Raw genomic sequence first — 17,010 nt, forward strand, 5'->3', positions numbered from 1 at the left:
GGTTAGAGATCAGTACAAAGCCCAGTCTGATTTCAGCTTTCCTTTTCCCTTGAATTTTCTTTCCAGCTCCCCGCTGTCTTTTAAGGATGTTACGGATTTAGAGCTGAGTTGTATGGCGGATTATGGTGCTCCTGTCTTCCCATTCCTGGCTGTGGGTGGCTATGATGGTAACAACCTCTCTTTATGTACCAGCATTTCACAATACACTTATATATTAACATTATGAAGACCTGTCAAACCTAAAGGATTTCATAGCTGAACTGGAAAGTGAGGTGAATAGGAGAATGTTTCCAGTTCAGCTTTGTTGTCCTAGATTGTTCACTTCTCCTGCCTTCTCCAAACTCTTCACCCTTTTGTGAATAACCCTGTAATAGTTTGGACACTATATAAATACAAAGAGATTTATAAGATATCTATAAGATATTTATCTATAAGATATTTATCTATAAGATATTTAAAAAAAAACACCTTGTAGTCATTTTTAAAAAAAAATGGGCATTATGGGCAACGGTTAGAACTTCTATATTGTTGGATGTGTCCTTTGCTGCCTTTCTGTACGATCTGCCCATCTTGGACAGGCAGATCGTACTTGCGATCATCGCAAGCCCGCCCCGCTGAGTGGCGGGCTTCCGATGACCGCAATGCTGAACGGGCAGTGTGCGCGTGCGCACACCGGCCCGTTCGCCATTTGTCTCCGGAGCATGCCACAAACCAGCCGAAAATCGTAAGATTTTCGGCTGGTTTTCGAACATGCTCCTTAGACAAAAGACGTGCTACCGTACAGTAAAAACGGTTGCACGCCTTCCATACACTTTGCGATTATCGTACGATCGCGGGATTTCCCGCAATTATTTGTGCGATAATCGCACAGTGTATGGGCACCTTAACAGTGCAGCAGGCAGCAAAAAAAGCCAGCCAATGGCAGCCAATCAGCTTCTTGCTTCAGTTTGTTCAGTTAATATTTGAAAATGAAAGAGAGAGGCTGATTGGTTGCCATGCACAGCTGTTTCAGATTTTCTCTGCTCCGGTTTTGATAAATTCCCTTCAGTATGTACATAATTCTCACAGTTCCAGAGAGGACATCAGGAAAACACCTAGGTCAATACATCATAGGATGTCCCTTTTTTAAACCATAATTCTCTTTTCCTAACAATATTTCCCTGTCTCTGTGTGTCCTGCAGACAGTAAATACTCTGAGTCAGAAGCTCTGATTCTGACCATCTCACTGAACAATTTCGACCGATCCGACCCCCGGTTTGACTATGCGATGCTTTGGGAGGAGGAGTTCCTGAAAATCTTGAAAGAGTATAAGAATGACCCCAAGAGTAACTTTACTTTTGCCTATATGGCAGAGGTGAGTGGTGCCATAACGTGACCTTCTTTATGTCCTATTTGTATATTTTGTGTGCATCTTCTCCAGATCCCGACCACCTCTACTTTGTCATTTGCTTCCTATTCCTCCGTTTGGTCTGGATCTTACTGTGTTTGCTCAAATTTTTCTGTCTTTTCAATTTCTACCTGCCCTGTTCTATGGAAATGCAATATTCTGAGCCCCCTGTTTTATCTTTCAACAGCGATCTCTGGAGGATGAGATCAGTCGAACCACCACTGAAGATATTCCCATATTTGCCATCAGCTATCTGGTGATCTTCATATATATATCACTGGCCTTGGGGGAGTACAGTAGCTGCCGGAGAGTGCTGGTGAGGAAAGAGTCTAATGGAAATAATATCATTGTATTTACTACAGCTGAATATTTTTGGTTTGCTTTAAACTATTGGCCTGTGGCAAGCACTCTTCATCTACTGAAACATAAGTCACTGCAAACTCGGTGTTTCAAATATTCTACTGGCAACAACTATATTGCATGTACAGGACAACAGTCACACTACCTGCAAATCCAACATCCTTCAATCACAGCTCTTGTGATAATTTAATTCCTTGCAACAAATACATACCCCACATTCTCTACTGCCACGCTCCCTGCAAGCTCCACAATCACACCTTTTGTGCTTCCAAACAGGACAGCCTTATGTTCTGCAATACAGTGAAATGTAAAATTATACAGCCATCAATGCAGAATGGCACCGGCTATAGAGGACTACAAATCCCAGCAATACTACATACAGTGTACAATGTGGGCACTTGCCAGGTTTAAAGATGGCCGCCGCGATTAGCTCTTTAGGATTAGAATCTTTAAAAACCTAATGTGCAGTGGAGACCCCCCTGGGGACACCGGAGGCCCGTACAGAGCACCTCAGGTGAGGATATAAAGTATACGGGCCACGGCTTCCTCCGGTGCTGCGGGGGCCTGGCCACCTCCACCTCCCGCCATGCACTTGTATGGCCATCGGCCGATACACATGTAAGGTGCCCGGGCCCCTAAGGCTGCCCGGGCCCATTACATGAGTATCTGGGGTACCACCCTGACGCGGCCCTGCTTCCAAATCACATATATTATGAATGCACTCAATGCAACCACCACAATCCATGGAGATCAACTAGACTTCCACACAAGTGTTCCACCCTGAGGACTTCAAATGTAGTACATTTTCAGCTCTTTTATTTTTTTGCAAAAAATGCAGTTCAAAAATGTAAAGTTTCTGTCTACATCTTGCTATGTTTCAAACCAGTGAAGGTTCCTTGTCAAGCTAGGAGTTCCCTAAGCTTGAGTGCATACCCAGCTTGAGAAAGACCCTTCACTTGTTCAAAACATAGCAAGATGTAGACGGGGATTTTACATTTTTGCACTGCCTTTTTTGCTCAAAAATACAAGAAAAAAAGAGCAGTTTGATAACACCAACCAGCCTCCTATAACTAATAGAAAAGGCTGCGTCAACCATTTTGCTTAAACCATTTAGATTATGAATGTTTCTTAGTTCTAAATGTTTTTTTCCTCTTCCAATAGGTGGACTCTAAGGTGACCCTGGGCCTTGGTGGAATTCTGGTTGTCCTCGGAGCCGTATTGGCATCAATGGGTTTTTATTGCTACCTCGGTGTACCATCCACGCTCATCATTGTTGAGGTTGTGCCCTTCCTGGTTCTGGCAATTGGAGCAGACAATATCTTCATTTTTGTTCTGGAGCTACAGGTACAAAAATGCTTCTAAACCAACTATGGTGAAAATGGCAACTAGAATATGACTGGTTACTTCCACGTTTTTATCATCCTAGTTCTAGTAACACTATTAGTATTTAGTTACATCCAGCTAGACCTGTTCTGCGGTGTTGAAGACAATTTGTCAAGTGGCTTCCTTGGTTCAGCTGAGTGTCAGGAACATACCCCTGATTTACAGGTGAAACTCGAATAATTAGAATATTGTGCAAAGTTAATTTATTTCACTAACGCAACTTAAAAGGTGAAACTAATATATGAGATAGACTCATTACATGCAAAGCAAGATAATTCAAGCCATGATTTGTCATAATTGTGATGATTATGGCTTACAGCTCATGAAAACCCCAAGAACCCCAAATCCACAACCTCAAAAAAGTAGATTATTACATGCAATCAGTAAAACAAGGATTGTACATAGAACAATATCGGACCTCTGAAAAGTACAAGCATGCATATGTACTCAGTACTTGGTTTGGGCCCCTTTTGCAGCACTTACTGCAATTACTTTTGCACGATATTCTAATTATTCGAGTTTCACCTGTATATCTATTTGGGGATGGGAAGTAATTTAAAATGTCTATAAAGGGTATAGAGACAAAAACAAATGCACATTTTTAGGAGAGTGGGGAGAGGTTAGAACTTCTGACAATGTCCAGTCTTTCTTTCCCGTTGATGCCTGCACCATTTCTTAATCTGGTGTCACAGGGGCAGGAAGTGAGAAAATAATTTCCCCAATGGATTCACAGAGAGAAAAAAAACTTGACAGAAATGGTGACTGAACTGGAAACTCAGCTGTGCATTGAGAAATATTGCTCTCTACAATATTTATCTCTAAAAGATAACTGAAAATTGTATGTGTGTTATATATATTGTGGGGTATAGCTCAAATGGGAGATCACCTTCCCTGGGAAAAAGGCAGTCCAGGCAGCAAAGTCCTTAGTTTATCTGACTTGCAGTCAGTTTTTTTATTTAAAAGGTTGCAATAAAACAAAATAAAACAGAAAATAAATCCTTGCCTTTCAGGCTCTGACTAAACAGACAGGTTTCCTCTCTACCAAGTGGTGAGCTGCTTAGCCACCTCACAAAACAAAAGGACTTTCAGCAACCTTCTAATCACAACCATCCAACTTGTAGCTCTCTAAAGCTGGCCATACCCCTTACAATTATCTGCAGATTTTCTGTGGTCAGATGGAAAAGGTGCAACAGATTCCTCCATCTACACTTAACTGTGTGGATGGAGTAATCTCCACCTGGGCCAATCTGTTGCACTTTTTCCATCTGACCACAGAAAATCTGCAGATAATTGTAAGGTGTATGGGCACCTTCAGAATGCTCTCTGAGTCCCAGGCCAGAGCAACATCATGCTTCAGCCTTCCCTTTTTATCTCACCTGGATAATCAATTAACAAGCAATTAACCATCCAGGTGAGGGACACAAAACCCGAGCTGGATTATTCAGACCCAAAGTCAGCCTGAAAACCTGGTCTGGGTTCCGTTAGTCTTGTACATAGGATAGAAAGCGAGGGGAAATATATCGCCCCTCAATGACTTTCCCTTTGCTTATGTCACAATATATATATATTATATTAATATTAAGACGTCTTTTGAATGACGGGTTAGCTAAGTGAAATGTTGGTGTAGAAATGAATGCACTAAACTTTACAGCAGTGGTTCTGGTCATTTTAATATCTTCCTGTTTTTCCCTTTCAGCGTAATGGAAGAAGGGAGGGAGAACGACGGGAGGAGCATATCGGGAGGGTCCTTGGTTATGTGGCCCCTAGCATGTTACTCTGCAGCCTCTCGGAGTCCTTGTGTTTTTTCCTAGGTAATACATTTAACTACCACAGGAGACAATGTTAAAACTGGAATGAATGAAGAAACCAACAGGACTCCTGGATTCCAAGAATGTCAGACCTTTTTTTTTTTTACATCAAATCAGGACTCACAACATATGGCAATGTTTCTTTGTTACTTTGTTTTGCCTCAAGAAGGAACCATTGTGCGTTCCGAAAATTTGCCATACATTGTGGTACCTTAATGGATGTCAATAAACAAGGTCCGACATTCTTGGAACCCAGGAGTGCTGATGATTTCTTCGACCATTACTGATTTGTTTGTGGCGCCATCCCCAGTCGCTACAGCACCCACTTCCAGCTTTTGGATTGCTTACCGATTTGGAGTGTGATGAGTTATGGACTGAAATGTTAAAACTGGATTACATTTTACATAGAAAGTGCAGTACTACTATATGGTAGGTCATTAAACACAAAGCGCAGAGCACTAAAGTCCCCACCACAGTCATACATACATACTGTACACGTACACACAATGGGGACAGTATATACAGTATGTGAGTAAATTAATTTATATTTTGGGCTGTGGGGAAAAAATGCGCACACACATGGAGCATATTTATAAAGAAGTGAAGGGACATTCTCCAATCATTCATTGCATTAAAATCTTCCTGGTTCATGTAATTTTAAGTGATTCCTTGCAGGGCACCTGCAGAGAATGTTAGGTGAATGTCACATTCACTACTTTATGGGTTTGTTTTTGGAATTTAGTGCTGTGAGGCACTTAGCCACTAGTATGCAGTCCATATTATTTTTGTGTAGCTCTTCCATAGCACAGACAATCATGTAATCATGAGTAATCTGCATCCTACGAACCAGTGCATTAAGTTGGCCATACTCTGTTCGAATTACGGTCAGGTCCTGCTGCACTGGCCAAAATGTGAGCTGTGTGTGGTCCTGGTGGCACCATCTGGCTCGACAAAAGTTGAATATTAAAGTTGATATATTTTAATTAAGCTTTTTAGATCACATCAATCACTGAACATACATAAAGTAAGTTACAATAAAACCATGCATTACTTCAAGGTCTAATACAGGACTGGACAAATCCCAGGAGACAGGTAGCCAACACTCCATAAAAATTACAACTTTTGAGGTTTTCTCTAGTTTTTGTCAATGAAGCTGGCTCCTAAAAAAACCCCTGCTGGCTCCTGGATTGGACAGACTCCTGAATTCCATTCCAATTTGACCACTACTTGTCTAACTTGTATCTGTTCTGGTCCTAGGTGCGCTCACACAGATGCCTGCTGTCCGTACATTTGCACTGAACGCTGCTCTTGCTATTCTGTTTGACTTCCTGCTTCAGATCTCCATGTTTGTAGCTCTGGTGTCTCTAGACATGAAACGACAGGAGGTAAAGTCAGGTTCCTGGATTCGTGGGGTGGAAAGGAGGATATTTCTTCCTGGTCTTCTTTCTATAAACCATTATTCTGTTTCCCTGTAGTCTGACCACGGCACAAAAAACAATTCTGATCCATGTTTTCTTGTTCTTCAGGCCTCAAGGTTTGACATCTGTTGCTGTATCAAGAGCAAGGGTGAGAAGCCAGAGAAGAAATCTGAGGGGTGGTTGGTGTGGTTCATGAAGAAGGTGTATTGTCCCATCTTACTGAACTCTGTCAGCCGAGTTATAGTGGTGAGTAGATCTTCCCACATGTCCAACCTCAACCGACAAGGAGGAATGGGCTACCTCCAGGCATAACTTCCCTTAATGTATGCACTACTTTATATGCTCCAACATGGAAGCTCTCATAGACTAGAGTTAGGAACCATACATCACAGAGCAGCCTTGACAAGGCAGTGTGACTTCCACATATATTTGCAAATCTTCCTGTTATATTTTCAACTGCACTTGGGTCTATCTATATCATGGGGTGCTGCCTTGTAATGGACACAAACTAATACTTTATGTGATATTATTGGGGGTTGCATTAGGTCACCCACAAGTTTTAGGAACTTTATGTATTTAAGTAGAACACAAAGATTAGGCAGAACCTATACATGTCAGGGAGTAGAAGTGAGATTGCTAAGAAAATAACTGCAGGCTTCTAGATGGGATTCTTCTTCTAAAGGGAAAACAGTCAACAGGCCTACACTGAACAACTAACAACTCTGGTGATGTACCTGAAAGGTGCTGGTGTCACCCGCCCCTGTAAAAGTTTCTGCATTCAATATTCAGGTTACACCTGGCTTCCAATGCTTTTCTGAGGACCATAGTGATATCAGTTACACAAGCATCATGAATTTATTGAGTTGTACTCAATCTGGTCCCAAATAAAAATAGGACTGGTGTACTTTAGAGAGCCAGGTGGAATTTTGGTAGCAATCACTAAGCAGTTACATAGAATTAGGGAAGGTGATAGGATCAACAATTGGCTGCACACAAAACATATTTTAACAGCAGGCAATAGTTTTGTTTTTGACTTTTTGACTAAGGTGTCTCTTTAATATCTCCTGTCTCCTCAGATGGTGGTGTTCATCTTTATGTTCTGCTGTGGGACTTACTTTATGATGCATTCTCGTGTGGGTCTAAACCAGGAGGTGGCTGTACCTCTGGTACGTATTACATTTCTACTTTATGTGACATTTCATCTTCATGTAAATAAGACTAGAACTAGGAGGCTTAAAGGAACCATACATGACTCTGTAGGCACCTCTCGGCTTGACAAACTTGGATTAAAAAAGGAGTTGGGTGGAAAATTGTTGGCCAAACAACTGATTCAGTCACTTTCTGAATACAATAGACATCAGATGAGATTCCTTCATTCACAAGAGAAATCTGAAAGAGAGAAATCTAAGCGTGTATGGCTAGAACAATTCATGCCTTGACTTCAGGTGGGGTTTATTGGCCATAAATACCTATAAAATTCCAACTGTCACCTGTCTAGTACAGATTGGTAAATGAGCTGACACTTGCTTAGCCCCTCTGCACCCCTTTTGTTCCTTGATAAAGACTTTACTTTAGGACCATAAGTGTTACAAATTAAATCAACCGGACTTATTAGGAAGAGAACTACACCCGCCTATCCTTTACAGCCAGGGAAGGTCCCATCTTGGCCTGTGTTGGGATTGCAGTTGCCATGGTGCTGCACATGTGGTCGGCTATGACATCAGCCATGTGAGGGCTTGAAAGTTCGGTTGACAGCTGAAATAAGCACACTGAGGAAAGTGACATTTGGTATGCCTTAAGGCCGTGACACACTGCAGGCGAAGCAGCGCGGAGCGGTGGCGCGCTGCCTTTGCGAGCAGTGTGTCATGTCATTTTCTCCTGGGCACCTCAGCTGGCGAGAGCTCGCGGAGCTGAGCGTGCCGAGATCAACAATTCCAACTTCAGCCAATCGGCTCGCACGAATAAACCAGCGCGTCGGTATGCGACAGCTGGCTGGTTGTTACGGACGAGCCGATTGGCTGAAGGTGCAGTCAATCATCTGACTGCAGTCAGCTCACACACTGCACGCAAAGCTCCGTGCCGGATAGCTTTGCTTCGCTCTGCACGGCTTCGCGTGCAGTGTGCCACGGCCTTTAAGGTTCCATTCACACCTAGGCGTCTTGCTGCTCAATGGTAAGCCAGACTAAACACTCAAGACAAGGAATCCCATCCATTTCTATGGCCTCTGTTCACATCTGAGCGTTGTATCGCAAGCAGAAAACAGGGGCCATAGCAGTGGACAGGGGCCAAAGAAATGAATAAGATTCCTTGTCTTCAGGGTTTTGTTGTGCTTACCGTTGAGTGTCAAAACGCCTAGGGGTGAACAGGGACTTAATGTAATGTATTTGGGAGACATTAAATTGATGGGACTAGTTCTTCTTTAAGGCGTAGCTATGGGCAAAATAAAAAAAATACAGCTATAACGTGGTCTGCCACCAGCCATAGCACAACAGTCTGCCCCCGCCCTTAAACATAGTTTTATTACCTGTTGATCCTGGCATTATTTCTCCATTTTCGCTAACAGACCAAAGATGTCCATCAAAAGTCACAGTTACTGGGGTTGAGACGAACCATTCATTGACAGGGGTGCTTATAACAGTCAGCTTTTATTCATATGGTTTATTTTTTTCCAAAGGAAAGAAAAGCTGTTGCTGTGACTGCTTCAAAATTGTCCGCTGGAGTTTGGCTTTAATTTCTGTGCCTCTTACTTAAGTCTATAAGGACCACTCTGTCCACAGGGTGACAATGCTGCTGTATGGTTTAAGTGCAGAAGGAACAGTGTTGTCACCATATTACAGAAAGTAGAAAAATAATGGATCTTTTGGCAGGATCAACAGGTAATAATACTATGTTACCGGCAGAGGGGTGAAGACAGGGGCTAGGTGGACCAAACCAAAAACCGTTGTGTTAACGCTAGCGACAAACTGCATCTTATATGACACATTTGTTTTGCCCATAGTTCCACTTGAGGACAGGAACGCCACTTACTTTACCTTATTATGATTTCTACGTAGTCCACTGCAGCCACATCTCAGAGATCTCCTCACATGTCCAATGGGTGTCACCTGCCTCCTATTTGGGAAAACTTTTTAGTAGTATACCCATCACCAGCCTTTGATGGGTATTTGGGAATATCTCTTCTGAATTACAGATGGGTGAGCAGAAGGAGTCCCCAGATTACAGACAACGGGGACTAGGTTGGAATAATGCACTACAGCTCTACCTGAAAAACAGAAGATCTGAGCAGGTCGACTGTGTTTTCTGTATTCATCTCAATGGTTCAAAAAAAATGACATCATGTGAAAGAGTAGCTGATACTCATGCATGGGAACTTTCTAGAACTGGCCCCAAATTCCAGCCAATCAGTATGATACAGAGCTTCTAACGGCAGATAAGTGAATCTGTTGCCTTGTCCTGCATGGAAAAGCTTGTGTTCACATTAAACGGGTTCTTATTTGTGCATCCTATTATGTGCTAAATGCCCTATTTACCTTTTTCCCCAGGATTCCTATGTGGTGGACTATTTGAATCATCTCAATGAGTATTTCGAAGTTGGAGTGCCGACGTACTTTGTCACAACACCTGGTTATAACTTTTCCAGCCTAGCCGGAATCAATGGCATTTGTTCTAGTGCAGGATGTGACAATAATTCAATGACGCAGAAGATACAGTATGCCACTGACTATCCCACACGGTAAGTGTCCTGCACAGCTTCAAGACTTTGGTAACCATACTGGTGTATACTATGTAGTCCTAATGTTCAGTACTGGCATATGAAATGGCTGGGTTTGTTTTAACAAAATGAAAAAAATAGAGTTCATTACAATTTGGATGTTACAATAACAGCAGCCATAGAAGGAACATATAACATTGTCCTTATATAATCCTTGGTTCTCAACTGGTGGGCCGCAACCGCGTGTTCTGTGGGTCGCCGCATGCCTTCCACTTGTCTAGGCGAGAGGGTCCTTTGCCTCCCCCTAGCGCAGCACTGTCAGTTTTGCGCCAAGCAGCCATTCAAAATATGCTGCCCAGTGCCGAGTGTCAGATTGAGGTGGGATCACAACACAGCGGCCCACACTGGACCCCGGGCTGAGCATCCACTCCAGTTCCCGTAAGGTAGGGAGACTGGGTGCACCTGAAAAAAACAAAAAACTTTTTTGGAGTTTGTGTGAGATTGTGTCTGTGGTTGTGTATGTATGTCAGTGTTTTTGAGGGCACCTACCATGCCTTCTGGTGTGGCAGGTGTGTTGCGTTGCCATGCATTTGAATGACACCCCGAATGCACCTCGCATCCACAGTTCGTACGCCCGCACCAGAACAAGCGATACCCTAATGCCGTGCGTTCCATTGCAGTGTGACTTGGGTCGCAACTTAATGACCGAGGACAAATGTGGGTCCTGACGTAACACAGGTTGAGAACCCCTGCTCTAGATCACATTGAAGTAGATGTAATTGTATCATTATTAATTGCCATGTTTTTTCCGTGAAATACTGTTTTCAATCTTTTTTTTACATCTTAATGCTGCTGGTCTCTTGCTGTCACTTTAAACTACTTGTCACCACAATATCTTCATGCACTTGCCCCAGGCTTCAGTTGCAATTTTATTGCTCTGCACTGGCAACCTGATAGTGACATAGGTGGAACATGCCTCGGCAAAATGTTTTGGCATGTCCACTTTTACTCTGCTCCAGAGGAGCAAGTGACAGGGTGGCAATGCAGGAGCAGAACTGGGAGACAGTTGTCAACCCATAACAGGAAATAAAAGTAATTTACCGGCACACACTTGAAGGGTTTTTAAAGTACTGATATGTTTATTCAATACCCAATGTCACATACTGTCATACGGTGCTAAAACCCATAACAGGAAACGCCTGAACATGGACCTTTGTGACTTGGTCACCTATTATTCAATTATTAAAATCTGACATTTTAAAGCTCATATGTAACTGGGTTTGAGCTACTTTTAAAGATTAATTGCAGTTTATTCCTTGCATAAAGTGAACACGGCCTACCTGCTTAGCCCTGGTGACCTGAGAACCTCGGCCAGACAGCTTTTCCCACACCCTGGAAGGATTCTTGCTGTCTCTCCTAAAAAGAAAGCTTCAAACTAAAAAGACAGTTTCACAGGAGATGTTTTGGGGAGTACATTACCAATGAGCTAAACCAGAGCTGGCTGTATTACAGAGAACTCAGATAATTGAGGTAATGGGCTCTCAGCTGCAGTGTTTGCTGAAAAGCATTAGTAGCTTGCTGACTGCTCCACTTGCTTCTACTTGTTGCCTGGTCTAAAGACCAAAAGAAATACAGTAGACATCATTTGCTCTTGGTTGACTTTCTCTTTTGGCACATAGAGGGCCAGTGCCAATGGGCTTTAGTTCACTTGAGAATTACTTCTCAAGTCTATGGAAACGCAAAAGCAGTTGAAGCAGTGCTAGTACACCCACAATGAATTCTAAATGTTCTCAGAAGCATAACAAATTCATATCAAAAGCTGCATTTGCCTATTGAAGTCTGTCAACTCAGGCCCATAGGCACAGTGTTTAGAACTCAAGAGAACTTTCAGGGCTAATGAAAGGGGGGGAAATGTAATTAGATTTAACTATGAAGACCCTCATCCTTGTCTTAGGGCCAAGGTTGGTGAATTCAGCATGCATGTGACTTCAGTTTGAGATGCTTCTGAGATCATTTAGAAATGATTGCAGGTGCAGTTGTCTTGCAGTTGACCTTCTTCAAAGAGAACAAAAGGCCATCAACACTGGCCCTTATTCAGCAATCACGTCTTCCTCTCTAACGCACATTCCTGACCCTTCCTTCTTGGGTGCAGGTCGAGGGCTTTGTTTGCTCTGATGAAGGGGAAGTTCCCCGAAAATGCATTCAGCTTAGTGGCAGTAAGACTCACTACGAGTAGAGCTCCTGGACATTCATACATTTGTGCAGCGGTTCATCCAGTGAAGACTACAAGTCTAATGTGTCACTGTTCTTGCTCCATTTGAGAGTATAAGTGTTTTTATAAATACAGTTTTCAATAAAAGGATTATTGCACTAGGTCAGGCGCCCGGTGTCTTCTTTCTTTCATGCAGGTCGAGGGCTACCTGTCTTGTTTATAAAGTGCACCCAAACATGGCTGCAATCACCTTTAACCTCCATTTCAGCCTTCTTTAAAGTAAAAGGTGTGCTCCCCTATTAGTTACAACACTTCTAAATCCTTATTGTGCTGTCTTTTTTTTTTGAATAGCAATTTTTTATTTTGTTAATAAAATACAAAGATACAAGACATTTACAGAGAGAAAATATATGATAGTACATATATCCAAAGTGGTGCAAAAGTAGTACATTTGCATATCCATCCCCCAATCAGTATGTGTCATACAGGCAAAAAGAAAATCATCACATCTGCAGGAATGAAGGCATTCGAAAAAGTGTAGCATCTAGCAGCATATGGAATTTTAGACTATCGAAGAAAAGAATCTAGGGAATGGTAGATAACCAAATTTCCAATAAGGAAGTAACGTGTCTCAAGAAATTGTAAAACCTGAAATATGCATGAAATTATAAGTAAACAGTATAATTCAAACACAGTATACAGTAAAAAAATCAAAACATATCCCTATTTCGTCTGAATCCACTCCAAGGATACAGCAAACCGAAAAACACTTCCATAATTCTATACCCGTTCCCGAACACCCCCGGGACCTTGACCCAGTATGTGGATATACCTGAGGAGCATGGATCATGACCATCATGTGAGATAGGATAGGCACTAGATAAGTCAAACCAAATGGACCTGGAATGATTCATCCATGGCATTTAAAGAATTATATCTTCCATAGCATTCCAAGCTTTCCAGACCTTCTTATAGGTTGGTAGGGTATTGTTCAACCGTGCCGTTAGGTGTTCCATACTCTGCACCTCTTTGATCCATTGGTCTAGGTCTAATTTAGAGGGAGGGGATGTACATTTCCAGTGCAAAGCTATAAAACAGCGAGCTGCTGTCAAAACATGTGAAATTAGTCTATCATATTTATTGAATTGTGCTGTCTTTGCCAACTTTAGCACACAATGAAGCTGCTCAGATGTATATGCCCTTTTACTCTGGCTAGGCTGGAGTATTAAAACTCCCACAGCAGCCAACCTGAGAACCTTTACTACAGAGACTGTGTCCTTGATATTTGTGTTGTATCTTTGTTATTCTATGTTCTTCCTTCACACTGTGTTCTATCTGCTGTTCACACCCTGACTCATCAGTTATCTCCCAAGATGGCCCTGTCAACTTTGCACATAATTACTGCTCTAATCTAATCATGCTACTTAATTATGTACAATATATAAATAGTCTTTGGACTTCACGTCAGGCCATCCAGTTTAAACGTTTGCATGCTACCCTAATGCCTTCACCTTGCACGTTCCATATCGTGACAGCAGAATTGTCTTAATCTCTACAAAGTTTACCATGCTATTGGTGGGGCATCTAACTGATTCTTTATCTACTGGGTTAGGCAGAGGTGCTGTGGGCTGTGTTTAGAGCTCCTTGTTAGATTGGTGCTAAAAATGTGGATAATACGATTTAAAGCCCATATCTGGGTAAGGCTGATATGAAAGGTGCTTCATTTGAACACTGTATCTGTACATATATGTGGTTTTTGTTCACTTGCTTTCATTACCTTTTGTATGATATGTTGCACATGTGGCAAAAGTCTCAGATTTACCCATCACAATACATGGCCTGCTGCAGATTGGATTGCCTGTAGCCAAGATCAAGAATTGTCAGTAGTCCATCCTGCCCATGCATGGCCAGCCTTTTAATTTAAAATGCATTGCCCTAATATGTTAATGATCTTGCCCTGACTCATCATTCTCTGGCATTTTTGTCCCTGATAGATCTTACTTAGCTGTCCCAGCATCCTCCTGGGTCGATGACTTTGTGGACTGGCTGAATCCTTCATCGGACTGCTGTAGATTGTTACTAAACGGGACCTTCTGCTCTTCTACTAGCAGTGAGTACTATTATTGCACCAAGACAGCGTCACTAAAATGGAGAGATAATAAAAAATCATAAACGCTTACTCTGATTTATTTGCATCAAATAATTCACATATTTTGTTCTATACTGTTGCAAATGTTTGAAAATTCTAGTTCTCGTTTGATGTTAAAGGCGAGAGGGAGAGAGAGGTAATAGATGAGGCATGAGATGCTGGTGTCAAGCAAACAAGAGAGTGTAGTAACTCACCATGAGGTTTGCTTCCGTGTGCAATCAACGGCGTTGGGATCTCTACGATGGGGAGTTGATTGTAGTTTCTCCTTTCGAGTCCTCCGTGTTGGCTGCAGTCTGTGTGCTGACTGGATGGGCAACTGTAAGGGTGGAGGTGTCGTGAGTGCTGGGGGGGTCTCGTTGGTTCAAGGATAGCTGGGTGATATTGTTTAGTAAATCCCTTACAATCTGCTCTAGTACCTGGTCTAGGATCTACTCCATCATTTACTCTGCCATCTCCTACAGTACTCCAGTGTCTGCTCTAGTATCTCTTGTAGTACTTGGACTAGTGTCTACTCCATTTTCTTCTCTAGTATCTTCTGAAGTACCTGGTCTGGTGTCTACTTCAATATCTGATCTATTACTTTCCACATTACTTGGTCTACTACCGGTATCTGCTCTACTATTTCTTCTTGTCCCTCCTATGGCACCTAGTCTAGTGTCTACTTAAGTACCTGCTCTAGTATCTCCTGTTGTACCTGGCCATGTGTCTACGTTATTATCTTCTTTAATACCTTGTATGATATCTGGTCTAGTATCTACTTCATTATCTGCTTCAGTACCTCCTATAGTAACTGAGCAAATATATGATCCAATAGTCTATGTATTGTATTAGAATGCAATGTTTAGCACTAGTCCTAATGATCCACCACAGATTTTGGCTACTGCAAAGTCAAAGTCTGTCTGCAACACTATCAGGGTTATTCACAAAGGGGTGAAGAGTTTGGAGAAGGCAGGAGAAGTGAACAATCAAGGACAACATAGCTGATTTGGAAAAATTCTCCAATTCAGCTCACCTTCCATTTCAGCTATGTTGTCCTAGATTGTTCAATTCTCCTGCCTTCTCCAAACTCTTCACCCTTTTGTGAATAACCCTGTGTGTGTATTTAGGACCATTGTACTGGACAGACATTCCTTTTGATAACCTATCTAACAGTACCTGTGCATAGAGGCTGTTTAGGCACCCTCTCTCTCTTTATATGCCCTCTTTCCTGTCACAGCTCTACCGCAATCTGTAGATAGCAGCTTGTAAACTTTGTGTAAAAATCAACATTATCTTCAGAAGTCTGAGCAAGTTTAGCAGCCTGTCGAACCAACTGGTGACAAGACTTAGTAACAGAATAGAACAAATACTATCAAATCTCCAGTTGATATCCAGTCCATACAGATTTTAATTGCAAGCCTCGATGAAGAGGGTATCTGTGGGCCCCCAAAACACATTGGCTTCACCTTTCTGAAATTCATTGGAATTAAATTGTATGTGGACTATTAAGCAATGTTTTGGTTCTTCTCTTCTTATACTTACTGTTTTTGCACACCAAGGAAACCATGGACATGTAGACACAGCCACACTGGAATGTAGACACTGCCACACTGGACTGTAGACACTGCCACACTGGAATGTAGACACTGCCAACCCAGTAACCAGATTACCCTTATTAGTAGATAGTAACACCAATAGGACAACCTTACGATTCCGGCGCTACCTTTCCACGTCCGAATTGTACCCACGCAGACGCACTACCTAGGCACGATCAGCGTTCCTGTACTACTGACTCCTATAGGTAAAGTCAGTTTTTACAGACAGTGTTTAGGAAGCGGCAAAACAGGGAAGGGAACAAGAAGGAGCTTTATGCACAGGTACTGTTGGATAGGATATCAAGTAATTTTAACAGGGTCCGGCTCTTGGCAACCGGGTTTGCTCTGGCTATAAAGGGGGCGGAAGGCACACTCCAAACACTACATGCCTGCTGCCCCCCCGTGACCCAGAAAGATGCCACCTGAGACCATGGCCACAGGCTGCCTCATAAACCTTGGAAAAGCCACATTAAACCATGGCATGTAAAATCTTTTAGCTCAGGAAGAGAACATCTCTGAGCTGAGCAACTGAGCTGTTACTACTCTATTTTCAGCACTACCTGGATGTATACGGAGGTGTATGAGAACTACGAATGGACCGTTACGACCGACAGTAGACGATTTTAATCACTACTTGCCCATTTTCCTGCAGGATTATCCCAATTTGAAATGTGCCAAAGGGTGAGTCACAGTAGCTGGCAGAATAAATAGCTAAATGTCCTAATAGGTCTTCTACTAGAAAATGGCCATCCATTGGCTTTTATTGCTGAGGATGCACCATAATGTGTTTAAACTTTCACAAATCTAGCTCTTTGACGCTCAGGGTGGCCAGACTGTGTTATATTGGTCCTGTTATTGGGTGTTGCATCCTTCTGAATCAAGTGAAGCTCAACTGCATATTACGTTCACAGTCTTCTATTCAATAAATATGTGTACTAAAGCATCTCTATACCAAAAAACAAAAATGGAACGTATTGCCGTTTTATAGTCCTTAGATGTGGTGACCG

The 17,010-nt window shown here is 42.3% G+C and overlaps 1 protein-coding gene across 1 annotated transcript in view; it reads left to right on the forward strand.

Annotated features, from left to right (window-relative positions):
• The window catches only part of LOC108801209 (Niemann-Pick C1-like protein 1), a 44,277-nt gene that overhangs the window by 20,005 nt on the left and 7,262 nt on the right, over window positions 1-17,010 (forward strand). The window contains exons 6-16 of the mRNA XM_018573141.1: window positions 67-167; window positions 1,182-1,354; window positions 1,575-1,703; window positions 2,909-3,091; window positions 4,827-4,941; window positions 6,196-6,323; window positions 6,465-6,602; window positions 7,433-7,522; window positions 9,899-10,089; window positions 14,275-14,390; window positions 16,558-16,684. Of these exons, the coding sequence (XP_018428643.1) occupies window positions 67-167; window positions 1,182-1,354; window positions 1,575-1,703; window positions 2,909-3,091; window positions 4,827-4,941; window positions 6,196-6,323; window positions 6,465-6,602; window positions 7,433-7,522; window positions 9,899-10,089; window positions 14,275-14,390; window positions 16,558-16,684 (1,491 nt within the window). The remainder of the gene's footprint in view (window positions 1-66; window positions 168-1,181; window positions 1,355-1,574; window positions 1,704-2,908; window positions 3,092-4,826; window positions 4,942-6,195; window positions 6,324-6,464; window positions 6,603-7,432; window positions 7,523-9,898; window positions 10,090-14,274; window positions 14,391-16,557; window positions 16,685-17,010) is intronic.

The sequence above is a fragment of the Nanorana parkeri genome, unplaced genomic scaffold (genome assembly GCF_000935625.1).
Source record: "Nanorana parkeri isolate BGI_ZX_2015 unplaced genomic scaffold, ASM93562v1 scaffold2250, whole genome shotgun sequence".
NCBI classification, from domain to species: Eukaryota; Metazoa; Chordata; class Amphibia; order Anura; family Dicroglossidae; genus Nanorana; species Nanorana parkeri.